We start from the raw sequence: 25,114 nt of genomic DNA on the forward strand, positions 1-25,114 counted from the left end.
CACCCGCAGCGATTGTGTTAATATTAATGGAGATTATGTAGAAAAGTAAAGTATAATCTTTCAAGTAAATAAATTATTTTTGAGAAATATTTACTTTTTTTAAACTTCAAAACAGGTCATTTTACTTTTAAGACATGGGCTCTTATTAGCCTCCGAACTTCAAATAAAAAAAATCGCATTTACATAACGTTTTATCAGATCGATTACTACTTTTGCTTATTTTTTTATGAGTAACACATTTGGCATATAATTTTTAACTTAATTAAACAATTAATTACTTAATGCTTTAAACTAAATGATTTTCCCCCCTTAATTTTAAAGTTTGTTCTACTGTTTACTGGCACTGTCAACCTTAAGCTGTCTCTATGGAAATGTTTACTAATAATAGTCTATTGTTGACTAATAAAGTACCTCTTAAGAATGGTATATTTCATGGTAAATAAATTACAACATCAGTAATCAAAATATATTTTATTTTTTTGCACTATTCATTAGATAATATAATAAACTTTTGTAAATATGTCAAAAACGGTTCACAATTTTGTTACTGACAACATGCATTGCATCAGTTTCTCTTACAATGGAGGATAAATAGTACAAGTATATTGTAAAAAAAGTAATATAAAAATATTTATTACATTTTAACATAATTTAAACCAAGTTTGTTAACCCTCAAAAGTGCTACTATCGCACTGTGCGATATGTTCGTACCACTTCAAAGTGCTACTATCGCACTGTGCGATACGTTCGTTTTTTTCATATCACAGACGAACGGTTCGCTCAATAACGACGTGGTTTTATAAGGCTACATGTAGGAATAAATTCCCTATCAAGTAACGTAATTAGAACTATGTAATTCAGAAGTTTACGAGGAAGAGTAAGAAGAATAGTCAGCTGATTTCGATGCGTGTTTGTCTGTTACGGTCGTCTCGGCGGCCCGGCCGACGCTCTGTGACGTTATTGTTTTGCTTCGTTCTTTTGATTTGTAAGTGACATATTTATTGTTTATTGAGTAATTATTTGTGCTATGAGTGAACTTAGTAATTCAAGTGCCATTAGGCGCTGTTTTGATGACGATTTGAGTGGAAAATGATAGTGAAGAAAGTCAAAATACATCACCCCCACCAGAGAGTGACAGATTATTTTTTTTAGTCTAATGTAAATATGTATATAAGCCATTTTTCTGTATTTTTTAATACTTTATCTGTCATTTTTCTTACTTTTACTCATATCAGTAACTAAATATGCGTTTTATTTTGAGGCAATAGTCACTATTCAACTACTTACTGCCACTTGTTTGATGTGGTAAATATTTTAGTAAAATTTTTGCGAAAAAACATTGTTTTTTTTTTTACCCAATTAGTATTGTGATATGTTGTGCAAAAGGTTAAGAAGTGATATTTTTCTTATTTAGCATTATATTTGGAACATTTTGGCATATTTTTAGAACTAGGACTACTACATTTTGTAAAAACTATACGTCAAGGATTTTGAAAAATAAAAATATAAAAAACTACACAACCGGTTAGCAGTACCAGATTTTTTTATGATAAAAGATAAGCATTTTTATTTTTACTTGATCTTATAGAACATATGTTTGTGTAAAAAACCATATGTAATACATGCAATTTGAACATATGTTTTGTATATAAAAAGTTTGTTTAAAAAAGAAATGTCATATGCTCGAAAATGGCCTAGCAACTTTGAAGTGGTTTAGTCATCACTTGGAGGGTTAAATATATAGATTGTTATAATAATTTAATAATAAAACTTAAAAATAAAACAACTGTATAAAAATATTATATATCAAATAATTAAACAATACAATATTAATCTATCATATACCCATTTAAAGTTAAATTATATTGAATTGAGAAAATACCATAGACATCATCATAATATGCTTATGCTCAGTTTTTATTTCTTTGAACTATGTTTATGAATGTAATCATACAATATACAGAAAAATGTAACTGTAACAGAATAAAACATGTATAAAATGAAATGTCGTTAAAGAGTATACAATCATTTTAAAATATTAAAATACATTCAACTCTTTTAAAATATATAAAAAATTTATCAGGCCTATATATTTATAACAAACAGTTATTAAGATTAATTTTTAATTCAAAGATGTTTAATTGATGAAAATTGCTTTATCTTTTCTTTAAAGTGCACAAAAAATGAAAGTGCACTTTTTAAATTTTTATTGACCATTAATATTACACATTAATTCTCATAAAAAAGGTTTTCTCTTGTAAATCAATATTTTGAACAGTGCTTGTTACCTTAAACATAATACTCTGCAACAATATAAATAACAATAACCTTCTTATAAGCTATGTTGTAGAGGTTCAGTCTTGTGCAGTATTAATCAACTGTAACGTTCAGACAGACTCGAGGAGGAGTGCGATTCCTTGACCTCCTCCAATACAAGCAGAGCCAATCCCAAGCTTGGCCTTACGTCTCCTGCAATCATTGTTCACTTTACTTCTACAGAACATTAAGTACTGGGACAAGAAACTAACCATAGTATCTAAGATAGTGCTGACTGTAACTCCCACAGCTTATGAGTATACAAGTTGACCTGTGTAGCCCGAGACACAACAAAGTGTCACTTGGGAACCAAAGCATAGCACAATATTTATCCCTTTATATAGTAAAAATTGTATTCTGCTGTCCCAATGTTATTATAGAGCAGTTGTAAAAAATTTAAATGGAGGTGTTATGACTCTTTAATTGAATTGCTATGAGAAAACAAAATTAAATATTTATTTTTATATCATTTTAAACAATTTACTACTATAAAAAGTTATGATAAAAATATACATTGTTAAAGCCCTTTTAAAGAAACTTTGCTCAAGAGACAAAAAAAGTGAATAATTATGGTTTATTGGTGTTTTAACCCTTCCCACGCCATAGACAGATATATTAGGATGGTAGACTTTGACCAAAAAGCCAAATACAGCTATATCCGATATTATAGATTGTCTCTTGGAGAGTTTTTAGTTCAAAGAAAGGCCTTCGAAATGTCCGGAGCACGCTCCGTGCTTATCGCAGTTGCCAAGGAAGTATTTATGAAAGACTTTCACTCTGAGGCTGCGAGATAGTAGCCAATGTCCTACAATCTGACAGACTACAACTGTAATGAACCATCACGTGTTGAATGTAGGAATCTAGGAATGTTACCTGAGCTCATGAACGAGATGACCCGTGATCCTGGCACCAGAGGCTGCGAGAGGGTGGCCTATGTCCTACAATCTGACAGACTACAACTGTAATGAACCATCACGTGTTGAATGTAGGAATCTAGGAATGTTACCTGAGCTCATGAACGAGATGACCCGTGATCCTGGCCCCAGAGGCTGCGAGAGGGTGGCCTATGTCCTACAATCTGACAGACTACAACTGTAATGAACCATGACATGTTGAATGTAGGAATCTAGGAATGCTACCTGAGCTCATGAACGAAATGACCCATGATCTTAGCCCCAGAGGCTGCGAGAAAGTGGCCAATGTCCTACAATCTGACAGACTACAACTGTAATGAACCATGACATGTTAAATGTAGGAATCTAGGAGTGTTACCTGAGCTCATGAACGAAATGACCCGTGATCTTAGCCCCAGAGGCTGCGAGAAAGTGGCCAATGTCCTACAATCTGACAGACTACAACTGTAATGAACCATGACGTGTTGAATGTAGGAATCTAGGAATGTTACCTGAGCTCATGAACGAAATGACCCGTGATCTTAGCCCTAGAGGCTGTGAGAGGGTGGCCTAGATACTACAATATGACAGACTACAACTCTGTAATGAACCATGACGTGTTGAATGTAGGAATCTAGGAATGTTACCTGAGCTCATGAACGAAATGACCCGTGATCCTGGCCCCAGAGGCTGCGAGAGGGTGGCCAATGTCCTACAATCTGACAGACTACAACTGTAATGAACCATGACGTGTTGAATGTAGGAATCTAGGAGTGTTACCTGAGCTCATGAACGAAATGACCCGTGATCTTAGCCCCAGAGGCTGCGAGAAAGTGGCCAATGTCCTACAATCTGACAGACTACAAACTGTAATGAACCATGACGTGTTGAATGTAGGAATCTAGGAATGTTACCTGAGCTCATGAACGAAATGACCCGTGATCTTAGCCCCAGAGGCTGTGAGAGGGTGGCCTAGATACTACAATATGACAGACTACAACTCTGTAATGAACCATGACGTGTTGAATGTAGGAATCTAGGAATGTTACCTGAGCTCATGAACGAGATGACCCGTGATCCTGGCCCCAGAGGCTGCGAGAGGGTGCCCTAGAGCAATGGCTCCTCCATTTAAATTAAGCTTCTCAATGTCCAGCTTTAACTCCTTCTGGCATGCCAAAGTTTGGGCACCAAATGCCTCATTGATCTGTAAAAATAGCACATTTCAAATTTTCAAGTCTTATCTGAAACAGTGTTATTCTTAATAAACAATAAAAAGATGTAGTCTTAGGAATATTTTAGTGTTTAGAATACACTAATTAAATTATAGAGTTCTTATCATGATCAACATATTACTATGATTAAAAGCAGCACCAACTATATGAATGAAATAAATTACAATAATGTAATTAAATTAAAGGTAATAAATAGTAATTCAATATAGCGCAGGGCTTCTCACTTTTAGATTAACGATTGTATTTTGCAATTTCATCTTAACCAATGAGTTAAGACAAATCTAGACTGGAGCGTTTTTTTTTTTTAACTTTATGGTTTCAAATGCATATTTTTTAAATATAAAATCAATATGACATTTTTTAAACCATTTCATGTGGATGAGAAAAATGTATTAAAAATCATTATAGCCTTTAAAGTTTTATTGATTTTGTCTTTCAGACAAACCCAAATTTATTAAAACACCATTAATTATATATTGTGTTTTAACCCCAGAACTGGTTGTATTTTAATTCAATTACTCTTTATTAGAAGGTTACTTATAGGCATTTTTCAAACAATTTTTAAAATATTACAAAAATAACTTAACTTATTTACATAATTTAATATAAAAAAATAATAATAAAACCCTCTTTAAATCTTAGTATTATTAACATGTGTTTCAGCACTAATACATACCAAAACATAATTACATTATTAGCAAAGGTTATTAAATTGTACACTGAAGGTGGCTGAAAGTAATCCAACATTGTGGAGTCAATAATATAATATTATACATAATTTTATTCCAAACTATCCCTAGCAATTGAATATTTGGAACAGTATGGAATTATTTTTTATAACGTGTACTATACTTAGATTTTATGAGACAATTTTTAAAACATGAGCGATTGTCTCTGGAGAGAAATGTTGTGACTGTTTAGTAATAAATTATTGGTAATTTTGTGCAGTTTATTGAACCAAAGTTTTAATTTCTGGAAGTGTCCAAAACATACGAATTGATATCAATACATACTTAATAAAAATACATTTTTATACGGATAAAATAATTATTATATACAAGACATATAAAAGAACATGTGCATATTTAATTATACAGGCAGAGGGAGCAGGAAAGTAATTAAACTACGAAGTAATAAAATTAAAGATATTGAAATTGACTTTATGAATTCTCACAAAATAGCAGTCAATAATAATGAAAGAAAAAAAAACAATTTGCTGTACAAATATGCACGCTACTGACAAACAAAAAATAAAGAGAAAAATAATAAATGCATTAAATTTGCAAATATATCACATTTCATGTCATAAAACTCAGAATGCAACAAAGCAGGTGTCCTATTTCATAGAAAGGAAGTCAGGTTTTGTTCAATTGTTAACTACAAATACTGAAAATGAATTGAAATGAAATGCCTTTATTTATCCAATGAAATGCTTTCAAAATATGTGTTGCCAACGGGATCAAAATTGAATATACTAATAATACAACAACATAAATTTTATAACTTAAAAATCCAATCAAGGCTAAAAAAATTAATTAATATAACTAGTAAACAATATAAATTGAGGCAATATGCTACATACCACAAACATAATATAAAAATACAACACATAACACTTAAAAATAATGTCTTTGCTAATCAGAATTGATATATTGAATCCATCAATAATTAATCTTAGACTTTGTGTGTCATTATCATTGTACCAAACCAGTCAAAAAGCGCCCTGTTTGAGTATTTGCTCTCAAATCACAAGTACTTACAGTTTCAACATATCAATACTTATTACATCACTAGAAACAGCCCTTGACGTTATTTAATTCATAGCTAATTTTATCTCTTTCTCACCAACCTCAATATTTTAACGTAGACAGAATCCTAAAGATTAGTGCAAAAATATACTACCCAAATAAATATATCCCCTCAAAATTATTATCAGTTGAATATAGTATAACTCGTATGGTTCATTTTTACAGATTATTTATTAGTTAGTTATCAAAATAAAGGGCATTTTGTCTCCTTTAGAATAGCACCTAAATATTGTCAGTACAAAATGGAAATAAGTTATATAAAGTATTGTTAAAAACGATATACCCGTTTTCGAGCGGAGGCAACCAATAGGAGTAAAATATGGCAGCCCAACAATTTTGATTATTCCCAAAATTAAAATTGAATCTTTTATGACTTTTGAACCAGTGTCTAACAGCCCATAAATAGTAAAACTAATCGAAACAATATAAACAGTTCCTAAAGAAACCTTTTTTTTTGTTGCTGACATATATAGTCAACTACCGATTTTCCATAGGCAGAACAGCCAGGTTGCGGATTAACCTGGGTAAAACATTTTGGTGACAACAAAAAAATTAATAATATGGTCAATGCAAATTGAAAATAATCGTGCATAATTTTTTGTAAATTTTACTTCATTTTTATTTGAAATTGAGTTTTAATAATACTAATCGTAAATATCAGATAAAGAACCGCCATGCCACATTTGTAGATAAGAGGTGAGATAATGTGTAATAATAACAAGCGGCAGCATAGCAGTGCAGCAAGCAAAAAAGGGCAGTTGTAATAACAACAACACACAGACATGAGACGTCTGTGTCCACCTGCTGTTCACAAGTGTTCAGTAAGTGTTTTGATTGCAGCTATTTTTAGACTCCCCCTTATTTTCAAGAGTTTGAGGAGGGGGAGGAGGATTTGTCAGCTGAGTCAAGGTGACGCACGGAACAGCAATAAATCACGTTGAGTGTTTGCTAGGTTATTATTTGGAGAGGCAGTTGGTTTGTGACAAACTGGTTTTGCATAATTTATGTTTGACAATAATAAGGAAGGAAGCTGCAAAAAAACACACAAAAATTTTTGTTGTTTTCTTCATTTTTGATTTCTTCCAATCAAATAATAAGTAAACCTAACTCATCAATTAAGTTGTAAATATTGTACATTGTTTATTAATTTTCGTGAGTATTAAATTGTGTAACTTGTTTTTATTTTCAACTAAATACATGATATAAATGCATATTTGTAATACTCTTATTAGGTAAGTTTTACTGAAAACCATTTTATTTAGCAATTAATTACTAGTTTAACATTGTTAATGGCTCCCTTTGTTTTAACCATGGGAGGCTTGCCGTTAATTACCACGGATAATCGAGAGTTGGTTGTATATTATTTTGTGTAAAAAACTCAACAAATCTAAAAATTACAAAAACTGAAAACATCTGATTTAATTGTATTGTCTAAAAACAAATATTTTCACAAAAAAAAACAAAATTCCATTTCTCGGACAATCGCAATACTTTTTTCTTAATACTATGTAAGGAGGAAAAAGTAAATGTTTTTCAATATTAAAACTTAAACAAAAAAACTTGTTTGGAAGTAGAACTTATATAAATGACCACATGGCGAGGCATTTTTGACAACTGACCATCTAACAAATGTAATCCATTATTGCACTCAGCTAATGTAATCAAAGATTAAGTATTTAGGAGGTTTGTGGCTATAAGTCTTTTACATATACCAGCACACACTAAATGTGACCTATCTGACTAGTGAGATTATTCTCTAAAAATCGTGGTAATTTGGTTTTAATGTCAATTAATAAATTCAGTTGAACAGTACCACGTGGGTTTGGATATATCATAAGTCTGTAGATTTATTATTTTATCTGAATATCACAATTGAGTCAGCTGATTTTAGACCACAATAAAATTGTCACTTTATAATTATTTTACAACTTTGTTGTTGAGTAACGAATATTAAACAGAAAAAGTGAGTGAACAAATTAGTGGCTGCGCGGTCTTGATCTTTAGAGAAGACTTGATTTTCTCTAAAAGGATCCGATTTCGAGAAAGAACAGGTCAAATCATGTTTGTGACCAGAAAAATTTAATCAGTACTGTTGACTTTGCACTGTACCAATTCTCCCCTTTATTTGATTTGATAGGATTCTTTCATAGGCAAGTGGCCTTTGAAGACCGAGAGGCTACAAAAACTATGCTTTATAAAATAAAAATAAACTTCTGCGGTCACCTCAACTAAGTCAATATCATTGAGTGATTTGCCAGCCGCCTTGAGCAGGTTCTGAATGGCGGGGGCCGGTCCAATACCCATGATGCTCGGCTCAACTCCTACCACTGAGTAGCCCACAAGTCTAGCCAGTGGTGTCAGTCCATGCTGTTTGCAGGCCTCCTCACTCGCCAACACCACTGCTCCCGCACCGTCACAGATGCCCTAAACAAGTAAGTTTACATTACACTTAATACTTAATATTTCAAATTCCGATAATCCAGTGAGAAGTGCACTTAGGAAGCAAACATGTAACAAATACAAATCTTTTTACCAACTCAGTAAATATGTCAGCAGGTTATGAGCTAAAGCCAACTTTCTAAATACACAACTATAATATGTCCATTAATATATACTATACGTATTAATGTATGCATTAACCCTTCCAGCATGGCTAGTGCATCCAAACGTGGAACTGATACAGCTTTAAACGTGGATAGTGTCTATAAAAGGTTTGCTTTTGAAATGGCGAAGAATTAGTTCTCAAAACATCCATGAGAGCAGGTTGATGTTTCTTTAGACTGTCAGAACTATTAAAAGCACTTTGTTATTGTTGTTGATACTTGTAACAGCCACCATTTCGCGTATGGCCTATGTATGTGCCTATAGACATGTTCGTTTTATTCAGCTGCAAAATCACGTGTGTGTTGGAAAACAAGGTTTTTGTCACTTTTGAATAAAACTGTTATTGCATAAAACAATTGCAAACCATTATTCTAATGGTGTTTCAGCTTGTTTTTATCGAGTTGTAGTATGGTTGTTTGTTATAATGGCTAATTCAGACGATCCAAATTTTGATGAATTTGTAAGTAATATTATGAACACTTCACTCTCAAATGTGATCGATTTTGACACTGTTGACAGTGAAGAGGATATGGATGATAATGATGGATCTGTTTTATTAAAATTAATAATCCCTAATTGGTCTGATTTTTCAATTTTTATAATTTTACAAAGTGCAGCTTTTTGTGTGTATTTTGTTCTTTGTATATTATAACAATTTCATTATATAAATCCAGTTCATTTATTCTAAATAAATACGGTTTTATAAGTAAAATATTTCAGTATTTTCTTTAGAGGCTATTATAGGTTATTGTGTATGAATTTCACATTTTTAAGTTACATGTAAATATTTATGAACATTTTTACATAAATTATTTATTTTTCTGCACTAAATATGCAGAATCTTCAGTTACAATGTACTTATAATAGATAATTTATATACACTCAGTGTTTCTTTGTTCACTATCTTGCAATACAGTTTATTTCCATTTAAAATGTTTTCAATGCATATAATTAAAAAAAACTTTAATTTTTTTCCTTGTAAAGGTAATCCAGAGGATCAAAAATAAAAATCAGCATTGAGATAAAAGAAAATGTTTTGAGCCGGGGCTCAGTTTGGACAATTTATTTTTGTCTATTATTTTGCCCACCTCGGCCTCTCTTGTCAGTCGGTGGGGGAGTCACTCCGTCAGAGTATTGATTTTCTGCCTGGCTGGACTGATTGGTTGAGGTCAGCTGGTTGACCTTGACTAGTTTACCGACCAGCTGTTCACCGGCACCGGCACCGGCACCGGCTACTGTTCGGAGCGGTCAGACACGTTCGGAGAAGCTACTGCGTTGCTGTCTGTTCACTGCTCGTCCCGTTCCACTTGGCTGGCTAATTCTACTACTTTCGGCAGGTAATTGTCTTTTTCACTCTCTTAACTTAATTAGTTGGCGGTTTTTCTCTCCCACCCAGACATATATTATCGTAGATTAGTTATAAGTAGTTTATATATATATTATTTTGTAACTTGTGTTCCTCGTGTACGTTGTTCGTGTCGCTAAGTGTTCTATCCTGTCTTTCGTAACGTTCTAAATTTGTTAATTTATTTACTATGCTAGTTAAGTTTTTATTTTTGCGCCGTGCTTTCTAATCGATCCGTTCGGCGAACGGAAATTATTTATTTAGTAATCACCTTGTTTTTATTTAGTGTAAGCGAGACGGTACAGACTTTGCAAATTTTTGTTACCTCGTGTTTTGTGTTGTGTGCAAAATTGGGTGGCAACATTCATGATTTCAATTTTATTATTTAATTATTGCCTTTATAGTAGCGTGAACTGATTAGAATTTAATTATTGTTATTTGGGAAATAATGTATTGTTATTATTTGTAAATTATATAATTATTATTAGGCCTACCTTACAATTAATATTTAATAGCAAAATGTAAATTATTATAATAGAATGATTAAAATCCAGCGAATTATAGTTACAAGTAATTGTTATCACGCTTAATCATTTAGTATGGCTGTTCTAGCCTATAAGTAAATGTTTATATATTTGAAAATTTGTTTGGTTTGTAATATTTAATATTGTCACCAAGTAGTATCTTATAATACTTGGTGTCTTGAGGTATTTTTGGGAAATAGTCTTCTGATACTTAAAAGGTACTGTTAGTTACAGATTGTTATTTTTTTTTAATTGTTAAATTTAAATATTTTATTATACTTTGGCAAACATAATTAAGTTTTTATTATTTCTCGGGTTGTAGTAAAGTTGTTCTGAATATCTACTGGTTATGTTGGGATTCTATAGGGTCCCCGTGAGTGCCGTCAGCGGGACTGATGCGGCGAGTCTGCCCACAGCACTGAAGCCAACTGAATGCCCGCGCCCTGCCAGCGCTATTGGACCGGCATCCAACCGGAGTGTAGTGCTCCCATTCATTTCTTCTGGAACAAGGTTGGATCAAAAATTTTTTTTACTTCTTATACTGAACTTGCGAGGACTGGGGTGCAGGGAGCGCTGCCAGATGTTAGATCTGGAGGAGGGCCAGTACCTAGCCAGTATTTATTTAGTTAGTTACATGACCTGAAGGGGAGGATTTCATCTTTAATTCGGATTCGTGGAGGCAACTAAGCCCCCGCCTCCTTCGAAAATTGGCTTTAAATATATTTTTTTTAAATTTCGGCTACAAACTTGAAACAAAATTACTTTTCAAAAATAGTGGGCCTAGAAATTCTACAACCTTTTTCCTCCCCTCAGTTCATAAAAAATTTACCTGTTAAAAATTTTATATTTACCACCGCCGTACCTGATATATGTTATTTATAGACCAAATTTCTATTTATTGTGTTATTATTATATTATTTATTTATTATGTTATTGTCATTATTGGAATTATATTTATTGTTGTTATTTAGTTTTTAAGTTACGCGGTGCACCGTGGTGCTGCATAATTGTATTTTGCATGGAAATGTTTGCCACCTACTAATTATATTTCTTGTACTCGAAATCTTGTCTCGTTTTTGTCTCTTCCCACTAGTGGCATGTGATTTTTTTTATGGTTTGCTCCGAGTTTGGGAAGGGCACACTTCCGAGGCCTCCTGTCTTTTCGCCTGCTCGGAACAGTTTGAATATATCTTAGTGTTTGGGAGTAATTTTAATTAGCGTTGTAAGGATTATACAATTTCAATTAAATTTTAAAATGAAAGTTTTTTTGAAAAATAAGAAATAACAGTAAAATAAAATAAACTAAATAAAAATAAAAAAAATAATTAAAAATTGATTTAGTATTGATTTGTTTTCCAGTAAGAGGTGTCACAAGTAATGGCATTTGAATCTTAAGAACAATAAAAAAACAAAACATAACTAATTCTATGTTTGTTCAATATACACAAAAACTGTGTAACATGGAACATATTGTACAAAAAGAAAAATACCATGTGTTATGTGCTAGAGAAGACAAAACGGTACAGGAAATAAGTGGAGAGGTGGGGACAAGCAGGAGGTTTACATTTCATCTGGAAGCATTCAGCAGCTGAAACACAATTGGGTTTAATCAATGACTTGAGAAGTTAATCACTTGGGCTCTGAATGTATGAAGAGTGACAGTGGATAACAACTACTGAGTAAAGGAGCATACAGATGTCTCTTCTCAACAGACTGGGTGGAGTCTTGTTTCTTTTGGAACACAAAGTCAGGATTATGTTCCAATTCTTTACACTCCAATCAACTACCAACAGAAATATATTTTACAAGAGGAACGGGATATACATTATTTATCCAACAACATTTGATAGTAATAACCACATATGTTGCAGTCTGATTGTCAAAGTCCAAAATAAAAACTTTCAACATGCAGATCACATGTCTTCCTATCAGACATGTTTCATCTGTGCTAATCCCACCTGGTGTACCATCATAGAAGGGCTCCGTGACAATATCAGGTGGTCTATTCCATACCGTTACAGAACTGATGTGTGATAACATCATTTTTGTTTAAATAATTGTAGTAAGACAAATTTTTAATTCTAACCTGTGTATAATAAAAGATAACAGGATTTTGGACATTTGCTATTGTTATGTTACAAAATGTTTAAAACTCTGTTTTGAGGATTTTTACACTCTTCCTCAGGTGTAAAAAAACTTGTTATATAAACATGTACTTAAAATCTACAATGTGTGGCAATGAACTGCCACTCAAAAACCACATATGAGGTATGTTCACAAAGTAAGTTCAATTTATTTATATAACCAAATATGTACAGATACCTTTTTATATAACTTCTGGAATTTTTTAGACACGTGTCATTGGGTGGCACAAGTTTTTGTATGCTTGTGTTTTCAACCATGTGGTAACATGTTCTTTCAGCTCGTCATCATCGTTGAAGTGTTGACCATGAAGGAAAGGTTTCAGGTGTAAGAAGAGATAAAACTCGCTAGGAGCGAGGTCCAGGCTGTACAGAGGATGGTCAAACATGTCCCAGTCAAATTCCTGTAGGAGTTTTTATGTCATGTTATCAATGTGAGGCCAGGCAATATCGTGAAAAAAAAATCTTTTGACAGTATTCCTCGGTGCTTGATCTGTATTGCACGGCACATTTTCTTAAGGGTTTTGCAGTAAACATCTGCATTGATTGTTTGGCCTTGTGGTAAAAAATCAATCAGCAAAATGCCTTTTCTGTCTCAAAAACAGGTACACATGACTTTTCGAGGTGTCAATATTTGCTTAGGCTTAACTTTTGCTGGGGAGTGCACATGACTTTTCGAGGTGTCAATATTTGCTTAGGCTTAACTTTTGCTGGGGAGGAAGTGTATCTCCATTCCATAAATTGCTGTTTAATTTCAGGGGTGTCATAACATACCAAAGTTCATCCTCCATGACTGTAGAGAAAGAAAATCATCATTTTTTTGTGTTGTTCAGTAAGAATTTTGGGCACCCAATGTGAGCAAAGTTTTCGAAATTTCAGTTTTTCAGTAACAATTTCACGAATTAGTGATCGTGAGATTTGAGGAAATTCCATAGCAAGAGCACTAATTGTAAACTTTTTGGTTTTCCTTAAGCTTCTCTTAACTGTGTGGACCAATTCATTAGTAACAAAAGACAGGCCTCCTCTTTGTTCTTCATCATGCACTTTATCACGTCCTTCATTGAACAGTCTGACCAATATTTTAACCATTCATTGCATTTTTTTCCATAAACTTTGCAGATTTGCTGATAAATTTCAATTGGTTTAACTTTCTTTGCATTTATAAAACAAATAACAAATATGATTTTCAATCAACGCTGACATTACAAAGAAGCACAATAAAGCAGCAAAGCACACGTGTTGGCAGCAGTGATCTCAAAATGGCGTATATTTCTTCTCCTTAAGTCAGAATAACTGCTGTGCGTGAGGAACTGCGATCGCAACAGTGCAGCGGATAAAAATAGAAACTTACTTTGTGGACATAGCTTGTATCATAGTACCTGACAACAGGTAAACATCTCTAATGCTTTAGAATGAAATAGAAAGTTTTAAATTTTATTACTCAAATAAATAGGCTATTTTCATTATTAGACAAGGAAAATATTTGTTTCATCTGCTACAGTAGCCGACATCGGAAGACAGTGAGTCAGGGATCTCTCATTGTTTATCACTCAGTGGTAACTATACAGTAACAATAAATGAATATTCTATTTTAGTATTACCAGTAGTTTGGTAACTGTAATGCTTCATATGTTGTAAACTTTCTCTTCATAAATGTTTTTAATTTCAAAACTTATGAATTAAAATATTCATTAATTTTTTGCTGCAGCTTTGCACGCAATTTTGTAAGTTTTCCACCTCTATGAGCACATTTTGTTCTAGTGAATTATATTTACGACTCCAATGTTGAGTTTGTGTTCTTGCCATGATCAAGAAAATATGTTAAAAAGTATATATTTATGGCCACTGAATTTACACCAGTCTTAGTATTTTTTGTTCCATGGTTGATTTTGCTTTTTTCCTGTCAAGAAAATATATTAAATTTAATTTATTTGCGTGAAGATTAATTTGACATTATCTTTATGTATCTTAATGCATTGATATGGATACTTTATTGATCTAAATAGCTTCTGAAATGCTAATAAAAATGTAAACTTTAAAAAATAAAAAAGGTTATTGTGGGTTACTCTTTAGAGATGGACATAAGCCACCACAGACTTTTTTGTAGGCCTTTTTGAAATGTACAATTTTCCGTAGTACATTAATTTGTTATAAGTCGTAAGGTTTAGTCAGTATTAACAATTAAAACGCTCAAATTTATCAATTTTTGCATTATACAAACTTTTTTCTACTTTCTATGATTAAAATATTGATGTATCATACCTAGGAACCTGCCCTAGTTCATAACGAAGTTGACAGTGAAAACTGTATCAAAATCTGTTGAGTACTTTAGAAAATATCGTTGCACAAACAGACCAACACAAAAAGTGATTTTAATTTATGATATGTATGATGTGATTATAAAGACAAGTAATTTTTAAACCTATTCCTTCTAGACATATTATACAATAGCAGAAAAAATAAAGCATCTAGTGGGAAATCATTCATAGTAGGAGCAGTTTAGTTAAGTTTGTAAGTGTTCAAAATATTGGTACAAATATTGATCTTTTAAATATCTCAACTAAGTTCATTGGCAAACCCCAGGAGGGTTCATTTATACCTTCCAGTTGAACCTACACTGGGTATAGCAAAAACTGATGTGTCACGTAAATCTGGGCAATTGTATGAATGCCCAGAAGCAGCACATCATTAACCACAAATGTCGAGATATTTGGGTACAAGGGTAGATCAATAGGTCTAGTTCACTGCGGGGAATGATTGTTGGTGTTGATGGAGCTTCCTAAGTATTAAAGGCAGTTAGTCTAAACATAAGGGTGTGCCCACCTACTTTGACTGGAGGCTAGTACAGGGGTAACCTCCCCTTCTTCCAAGGAGATATAATTGATATTAATGCCCAAAATCCTTCATTGATTTCGACAAGAGGCGGCTCCTATCCCCAACCTTACCCATCCAGAATATCTTGTCACTCTGGAAGAAGTGCAAAGATCCTTTTATAACCTAAATGAAATTTCTAAGCTTCTTGTCCTAAGAAAACAAAAGCGCTGCAACCCCTACCTTATAGTGGAGGGGAATGAGAGAGATAAAGAGAGGACAGAGCCTGGTTCGCCGCAGAGATCATTGATCCTGACTGATACACTGTGTGATAGGTTGTCATTTGAATGGTAGCAACAGGCTTGTAACCAGAACTTGCAAGGAACGTCACACTATTTGGGGCATAATAGAGCGGTGTTATATTTTTAGAAGAGGGGTTTCTCCACTTAGTCCAGAAAGGACTTTTTCACCTTCCTTACCTGAAAAGTTTTAGACCCTCAAAATAAAACTTTTATAAAAACCTATGAGATATGAGGACTTCTATTCTCTGATGTTGTTTGGCTCAGGAGATAGATGCTAGGAATTTTTTCCTGGTTGTGCGGATGGCAGGACAGTTTAACCATATGTGTTCTACAGATTATTCTCCCTCTCCGCAGAATCTGCATTAATCAGTCTGGCTTAGACTCATCTTTGTCACATGTTTCCTAAGAGAGCCATGTTCTATTTGCAAGTCAAGTAGTAATCATACATCTTCCTTGAATAAATCTAAGAGTCTTAACCATCCTTTTGTGTGTGGAGAAATATTATTGATTGCCTTAGTCCTGAGTCCTTTCTTCAATTCACAGGTCTCTACTTCCAAACATTTACTAGAGCTTTACTGTCGAAGAAGGTTACTCTACAGCTCGGTTATGGGGTAATCAGAGCTAATCTGAGGTATCTAACCAGGAATGTATCCATGGCCCGGCACCCAGCTAGGACAACTTTGTTCTTCTTTGCCAGTTCCAATAGTGCATTTTTGCATTCCCATATTGCCTTTTAATTCAAAGGAGCAGGCACCGAGCACATTTAATGTTGCCGGACAAATATTAAATATTCAGCACCTATAGGCCAACTTTTTGTGTAAGCCTTCTGGTGCATGTTCCAATTCCCATGACTTTTGCTTGGAAGACTGTGGCATATTTCTCTAAGGGCATTGCCAATTTGGCTCCTGGCCCTATAGTCCGAACTCTGCCCTGAGGTCTAGGCTGAGCGATCAGTGTAAAACTTCAGAACACCTTTAGTAGGATAGGCTTCCTTTGTATTCCATATAACTCTATTTCCTACAGAGATGAGAAATGGTTTTTTTAGAGGATTTATTCTTTACCATGCATTCAAGACACGTTTAATTTATCATTTCAGCCTTAGAAAATTCCTGTATTATTGCCATGTATCCTTCTGAGAAGTTACACTTAATCACCTTGCTATTCAACAGCTTCATAGCACTTAATGCGGCTATTTTCTTCACCTCCTGCCTCAGAGGAGTGTATCCCAGTACTGCTTCCAGTGCCAGACTTGGACAGGAGCTCATTGCCCCGGTAATGCTTATACATGCTGGCCTTTGAAGACTATGTAACCTCTTGGCTGCTGTATTTGTGCAATATTAGCCCCATATATCCAATATATCATCTTGGTGTTTAGCCCGCATTTAAATCCAAAAAGTCTTTTGCAAGCACCAAGAGCTTTTGTTACTGTGGATAAAAATGTAATATGAGAATTCCATGTAAGCCTTTCATCAAGAACTACTCATAGATACTTTAGCACTTCGAAAAACATTAATATAGTACCTTCCAGAACAGGTTGAGCTGGTTTAAAGAAATAACCTGGACAACCAATAAACATCTTAATACTGGAGGATTTGGACATAATTAGTGATTAGACCAGACTTAGTCCAACACAATTATCAAGAGTTTAGGATAAAAATCATATCTAAAATCTTTGATGACTTAAAACTGGATTGCTGAATTAGATATGATCTCTCCCTATCTACATTCTTGAAATAGTTTAATCATATTTTTTAATAGCAATAAAATTTTTTCAGAAAAAAAAGAACTATTAGTTTGTACACTTTTTGAGGTGATACTTACTGAAGCAGAACCCGCTGTCACAACACCATCTTTCTTGAAGACCAATGGGAGTTTGCCAAGCACCTCAAGAGTGGTCTGAGGCTTTGGATGCTCGTCAACATCCACAACAACTTCCTTCTTCTTCTGGACCACTGTCACTGGGGCCAGTTCAGCCTTGAATACCCCAGCATCATGAGCTGCAACAGCAACACTACTTAAATTCTGTCTGACCTTGGTAAAAATAAACTTTAAATTTATAGATACACTGATATTCAATGAATAACAATGTTTTGAAGGATCTAAAAAGTATCAATTAATAAGTTGGAATATTAAAAAGGTTTTCACAAAGACTGCATGTGGTTTAAACAAAATTAATAGGTGAAATGATTTTTAAGACAGAACAATTTCTTGAGTTTAGCATTGACAGAATAACCAAATGATATTAGTATTCCTCTGTGATAATTTCGCACATTTAATTTATCAATATATCAAGAGTAGATATGCTGTAAAGGACCTTTACTACATATATCTTTATATATATATTTCTTGTGTGCATTTGTATGTCACTGAACTCCTCCTAAATGGCTGGATTGATGTTAATGAAATTTGTTGTATGTCTTCAGGTGGGTTCGAGAATGGTTTAGACTTACAAATTTAAGCAGTTAAAAATTAAATTTCAAAGATAAAAAATAAAAGTTATAAAAGGGCCTGCACATTATAAACTGCAATTAAGAGACAATTACATATATAACCAAACACAATTTAAGGCGCTAAGTTATGATGTATATTTGTCTTTAAAATACATTTCTGGTTAAAATTAAAGCTTGAGTGTTAGACAACTTTATAATAAAGTACATGCGCTTGTAGAATGCGATTTTTTAATAATTTTGTTTTGGTTCACAAGACACCTCAACCTACCAAAAATTTAAAATCGTCCAAAATTCAATTTATAAATATAAGCAGTGATGACCATCACACAGTAATTTTCAATATTTATCAAATGTTACTTGAATTTTGTGTGTTTGTACAATTAACTTGATTTTTTATAATACCTAACATATTAGAACTGTCGCAACAGATGACTTTATTTTTGTTACAATTACTAAAAACTGTATCTACAAATCCTAATCCTAATAATATACTAAATGTGAAAGTTCTTTGGTTTGTTTGGCTTGCTTTCATGCATAAACTATTCAACCGATTGAGTTGAAATTTGACATGGGCATTTTAGGGATCATGGGATAAATGTAGGCCTATTCTTATTTCGAAAATACTTGTCTTTAAAGTAGCAACAAAATCCCACCTTGGTCTCTATAGTTGTGAAATATTAACTACAAAAGCAGTTCTAGTGTTATCAACTGTCTGTGTAAATATTGTTTATTATTTTCAATTTGTTTACATTTATAGTGAATACAAATTTTACTGTTTTAGATTTCAGCAATTAAGTAAGTACTCATCTATCTTAAAAGTGACCCAAAACCCATGATGGTCAGAATTTGACACCAAAGACTCCCTTTGAAGCAATTGACAAGAACTATGCTAGATTAAAGTTCTCTAGACTGAGCTTTTCAACTAATGTACTAATTCCAGCTCTAAATGTTCTACAATATTTAACAATATTTTTCAGTTTATAAAGAAAAAAACGTGTAGTGTCATTGTTAATGTACTTTAAGCCGTACATTTTTATCAAATATTAAGTATTAGTACTAAAGAAATTGCTATCCAACAAACTAAATTAGAATGAGCATAAATATAAACTTTTTACATGTTTTCTTGATCGTGGCAACAAGGCAAACTCAAAATTGGCATTAAAAGTATAATTCCCTAGAACCAGCAATGGTTATATTCATGCAAAGTTTACTAAATTGCGTGCAAAGGAGCAAGTAACTGCTAGCAGTGCAGATATAAGAGACAATGTAATCTAACCTTTACTTTACATTTAAAGACTGTTATCAAACCAGAAGTACTCATACAGGTGCAAAATGTACGAATTTGCATGCCAAGCCATGGGTAACTGTTATATTTATATATACCGGGTGTCCCATGAAGAGGTTTAAAAGTTAGAATTACTTGCCCATTTATGCACCAAACATCTTAACTCTACAGAATTCATTAAATAGGTTTTAAAAATATTCTGTGAAAATTTCAGCTCTCTATCAATTTTTGAAACGAAATGGCAGCATTTTGAAAAACTATACTTTAAAAACAGTAAAAAAAACAATATTTTTGGCTCTGTAAAGTTATTTATTCTCATATTCTAGAGAAATAAAGCACTTCAATCAGAAAATTAGAACCAAGCCTATTAAAAATCCTACAATATTACAGTCCACAATTATTCAAACTGTAATCTATCCACGGCAACACACACATAATAGCACTTACAAAGAAATTCTGCGGTATCCAAAGTTCCTCTTCAATTTATTGTTTTAATTCCTCATCATTATTGAAGCGACGAGTATAACTTGTTCCATTAAGTAACCCTCATAGAAAGAAATCACAAACAGTTAAATCTGAGGATCGGGTGGTCAATCTTAAAAATCACTTCCATGACCAATCCAACGACCATGAAGGTTGTCATTTAATAATCGCTTCACAATATTTACAAAATGAGGAGGAGCACCATGTTGTAATGAGATTGCTTGATCCATTTCTGGAACCGTAAAATGAGGCAAGACTTGTTCATTTAAAACCTGTTCATACCTATTCCCAGTCATTGTTCTGTCTGAAATGTTGTAAGATAGCACCCCATTACAACTGACAGTTGTCCAAACAATAATTCCTTTTAATTTGAGTAGAGTCCATTCAAGAATGTGTAGATTACCGGTGTTGTAATAATTACAATTATGCCTATTTACAGCAAAACTGCGGTAGAAAGTAGACTCGTCTGAAAAAAAAAACAATTTGAGTACGTAAATTAGGATCTAGCTCATGAAACTCAATGACACGAGAACAAAATTTCACTCTCCTGTCAGGATCATCTTTAAAAGATTAGGACTAGGTAATTTTTGTAAAATTTAATTTTGTTTTTCTTAATTATTCTCTCTGTACTGAAGACTTTGGAACACCAGTTTCAAGGTTAACCTTCCTTAGTGATTTCGGTTTAGCTGGAGAGCAGAGCATTGATGTGCACACTAGTACTTCTCTTTCCTCATTTGATCCTCTAGAATACTTTTTTTACGACACTTCTAATTTCTAACAAAAGATTTTTCCACTTAGTTATTGTTGGATTGTTAGGTGGTTCAACTTCTGGGTAGACAACCTGAAATTGTCTAATTGCTTTTGTAATGTTGCCAAAAGTAATAGCCTACGCACAACACTTCACTTTTGGTTCAACATTAAAAGCCATTTCTCGAACTTCAATATCAGAAAAACTGTAATGGAGGAGGTTAGGTTATGTTTTAATAGCGCAAGCAACATTCTTCAATCAAACAGCTGTTTTCAACAATGAGCGTTATTAAACAGCTATTCTTTAAAACTACAATGCAGTAATCAAATCAGGTAATTCAAGACATGAATTTTTATAGGAAGCAAAATGGTAAAATTTTTAATATCACCATTTTCAGGGTGTCCAGTAATGACCAAATCTAAAATTCAAGCACATTTCAAGGTTTTCAAGGCTCAAAATTATAAAATTCAAGGCTACAGTCGCGGTTTACTTTTGGCTCTTTATCGGTAACTAACAATTTTACAAGCCAAAATCAAGTCACGTAATAGTGTTTACTTTCCATGTAACAATAAAGATTTCTCAAATATTTAAGGCCTAATAACAGCATTGTGCATTGTGATATTTTAAAATAACTGCTTAAAAGAATACATACCTTTATTTTAGACAATGCTCAAAGATAGTAGGCCCTCTGTTTAAATTACTAATGTCCTTATACATTATTAACATTTTATAATTCGTTGTTGAAAAATCTACAGTAAATGAGGTTTTTTTCATAATCTAAAACTTATAATTGAACTTCCTTGTGTTCAAAAACTTTGAACTGTAATCGTACCTATAAAATAATTATGTTAATTTAATTATTTAAACAATACTATGTTTAATGTGGCATTTAATTTAGTTTAAAATGAATTTCAGTGTAATGTTACTATTAAAAAAATAGTAAAAAAACATTGTAGGCCTATAAAAAATTATGATAAAGTACCAAAGCCTAATTTAATGTTTATATTGTAACAGTTTGTTACAAATACATTTTAATATCCAAACAGGTAAATGATTTCGATTTTTTATTTGAAGTCTGAAAACAAACCCTCAAAAACACAGGATAGTAAAGAAACAGTTTCACTTTTAAGTTAAAGAAGTTTTACTTACACTTTCAACATCAAACCCAATACTATTCTGAACCAGTTGAGGGTTAGGTTAGTTTTAGGTGAATTAAGTTTCATAAAAAACAAAATAACTGTTAAAATAAATAAAAATATATTAATATTCATTTTGTAAAAAAGGATTAAACTCAAAAAGTCCAAAACATGAGCTATTCAAATGTTGAACCCTTTTTACAATTTATTTTGTATTAAAAAATAAATTTGTCACAGAAAAGTTTTACTCTCTTTAGAAAACATGTGTGAAAGTTATAAAACTTTAACAATTGAATTACTAACGATGTGTTGCACCTTTACTCCTTGCACAAATTAATTTAAACAAATAAGGCTATTGACAATAAGTTAATGAAAACAACCATTAATAGTATAGCAAGGGTAAATAAACACCTAGATTACTAAAAAAGTGTTGTATTAATTATATATCTCAAATAAATTTAAAATAAATCCTATAGGCATCCAATTGTACACCATAATTGATGATATGATCACGTTTTTCGATTAGGCCTACCTTAAATTGAAACAATTAATATTCATCATTATGTCTCAAAGAATTGACAACCGTTTCAACATGCGAATATTATAAATACAATATATAGTCACGTAGGTTGTTTAGCCACTCTTCAAATTACTTTAACATCAAGCATATTATAAATGCCATCTCTCGTCAAACCTACTACAACGCCATTTTTTGCGACTGCCACGAGAGCGAGTTACTTCCAAATTTCATTTGTATTCTGTCAATTTCACATTGATGTGAACATAATTGAACTGTTGCTTCAATATCTTTATTTGTGTTAAGCACGGCGTCCACTGGGAACGGCCCGGTCCAGCCCAGCCCGGACTTTTATACTCTGTCAAAATGCATACGATCAAATGAAAACCCGCCCACTGCGTCCGGTCCGGGCTGGGTTGGGTCGCAGTTGGTAGGTGTCCATTTGATTGCGTGTATTTCGACTTCACAAAAAGGCCGGGCCGGGTTCACTCCGGCCTAGCACCGCCCACTACGGCCGGGCCGGCTTTTTTGTGAAGTCTATCCGGCCTCGGTCGGCTCTTCGGGTGCCGTGTGGGCCGAGTCTTCCCGGGCTGTGCCGGGCCGGCCGCAGACTTCACAAAAAGGCCGGGCCGGGTTCACTCCAGCCTAGCACCGCCCACTGCGGCCAGCCCGGCCTATCCAGCCTCGGTCGGCTCTTCGGGTGCCGTGTGGGCCGAGTCTTCCCGGGCTGTGCCGGGCCGGCCGCAGACTTCACAAAAAGGCCGGGCCGGGTTCACTCCAGCCTAGCACCGCCCACTGTGGCCAGCCCGGCCTTTTTGCGAAGTCAAAATACACGCAATCAAATGGACACCCACCAACTGCGACCGGCCAGGCCTATCCAGCCTCGGTCGGCTCTTCGGGTGCCGAGTGGGCCGAGTCTTCCCGGGCCGGCCGCAGCGGGCGGGTGTCCCTTTAATTGCGTGTATTCCGACTTCACATAAAGGCCGGGCCGGGCCGCCTGCAGTGAGCGGGTGTCCATTTGATTGCGTGTATTTCGACTTCACAAAAAGGCCGGGCCGCCCACAGTGGGCGGGTGTCCATTTGATTGCGTGTATTTGGACAAAAAGGCCGGGATGGTCGCAGTGGGCGCCTTGCATTAGTAACGGCAGCGGCGTTAAAAAAAATTAAAACTCCCGATTTTCTACAAAATACAAGCATAATTCCCGCCCTATTCAAGGCAGGTAAAATTCAAGCATAATTCCCGCTCTTCCCGATTTTCAAGGCTGCTGGACACCCTGATTTTGTTTCTACAATTGTTAGGGAGCTTTCATTTTCACAAAATATTTTTAAAACCTACTTTATTAATTGTGTAGAGTTTGAAAATGTTCAGTGCATAAATGGGCAAGTAATGTAAAATCAAACGATTAAAACTCTTCGTGGGACTCTGTATTTATATAAATATATATATATATATATATATATATATATATATATATATATATACATATATATATTTATATTTACATTGATTAAATTAGTATAAATGGCAATAGCCAAATTTAATTTCAATAAACATTGAATCACAAAAAGTACTTGCTCCATATACAGGACTTAATGGTATAAATTAAGTCCTCATAAGGCTGGATATATTATAAAGGGATATAGATGTAAAATCTTCACAATACTTATTAAAATACATTTTTTGGAGGATAAAATAATTCTCCCCCCACTTTGAAAAGAGGGGGTAATTTTAAATTTTCAAACTACAACCTGTATCATGTACCATGTCATTTTAGAGGTTTATTCAATTGAAACACAATGACATGAATAAAACATCTCTTCATCGCTTCTGGTAAAAGTCATGGCCAAATAACCCCCTACATTTACATTGCTACCTAGAAAAAACAACTCTTACCAAAACTATGCACACCTCAAAAACTTAGATACTACACAAAGGGATAAGCTGGGCACCTCAAAGTCTTATTAAGCGATATCACGCATGCATTGTGTTGATATCCGCAAGACAGATTATTTTTTTGTGTTATTTGCCCATACCTTTTGGTAGAAACGTCGTAGAGATTTTTTCTTTGTGTCATTGTGTTTCTTTTTAATTGACCTTTAAAAGGATAAGTCACAAAACAGGCGTTGCCTGAAATTTGAAAATTTAAAGTAACCCCCTTCTACCTCCTTTAAAAAGAGAGGGGGGGATTTATTATCCTTCAAAAAATTCCAAAAAGTATTTTAATATGCACGGTGAAGATTTTATATTGATATCGCAATCCGTTTAGAATATATTCAGGCGTATCAGGACTTAATTGATACACTATATATAGAATATATATATTTTATATATATATATATATATATATATATATATATATATATAAGTAGATATGAATATGCCGGTTCTAGACCACTTTTGGGACACACAGAAAATAAAGGGAAAATACTGTTTAAAGGACAATAAACGAATCTGTAAAATCAAACAGTAAGGGGTTCCTAGACCACTTTTGGGACAGTCAGAAAATCAATGTAAAATA

At 33.6% G+C, this 25,114-nt stretch overlaps 1 protein-coding gene across 1 annotated transcript in view; it reads right to left on the reverse strand.

Moving 5' to 3' along the window:
• Window positions 1–2,228: 2,228 nt before the first annotated feature.
• Window positions 2,229–25,114, reverse strand: part of LOC124372051 (3-ketoacyl-CoA thiolase, mitochondrial-like) — a 67,991-nt gene continuing 45,105 nt past the window's right edge. The window contains exons 5-8 of the mRNA XM_046830410.1: window positions 17,798–17,973; window positions 8,473–8,673; window positions 4,259–4,413; window positions 2,229–2,469 (exon numbers count right to left, since the gene is read on the reverse strand). Coding sequence (XP_046686366.1) covers window positions 2,388–2,469; window positions 4,259–4,413; window positions 8,473–8,673; window positions 17,798–17,973 — 614 coding nt within the window. The 3' untranslated portion in view covers window positions 2,229–2,387. The remainder of the gene's footprint in view (window positions 2,470–4,258; window positions 4,414–8,472; window positions 8,674–17,797; window positions 17,974–25,114) is intronic.

The sequence above is a fragment of the Homalodisca vitripennis genome, unplaced genomic scaffold (genome assembly GCF_021130785.1).
Source record: "Homalodisca vitripennis isolate AUS2020 unplaced genomic scaffold, UT_GWSS_2.1 ScUCBcl_2414;HRSCAF=7154, whole genome shotgun sequence".
Classification (NCBI taxonomy): domain Eukaryota; kingdom Metazoa; phylum Arthropoda; class Insecta; order Hemiptera; family Cicadellidae; genus Homalodisca; species Homalodisca vitripennis.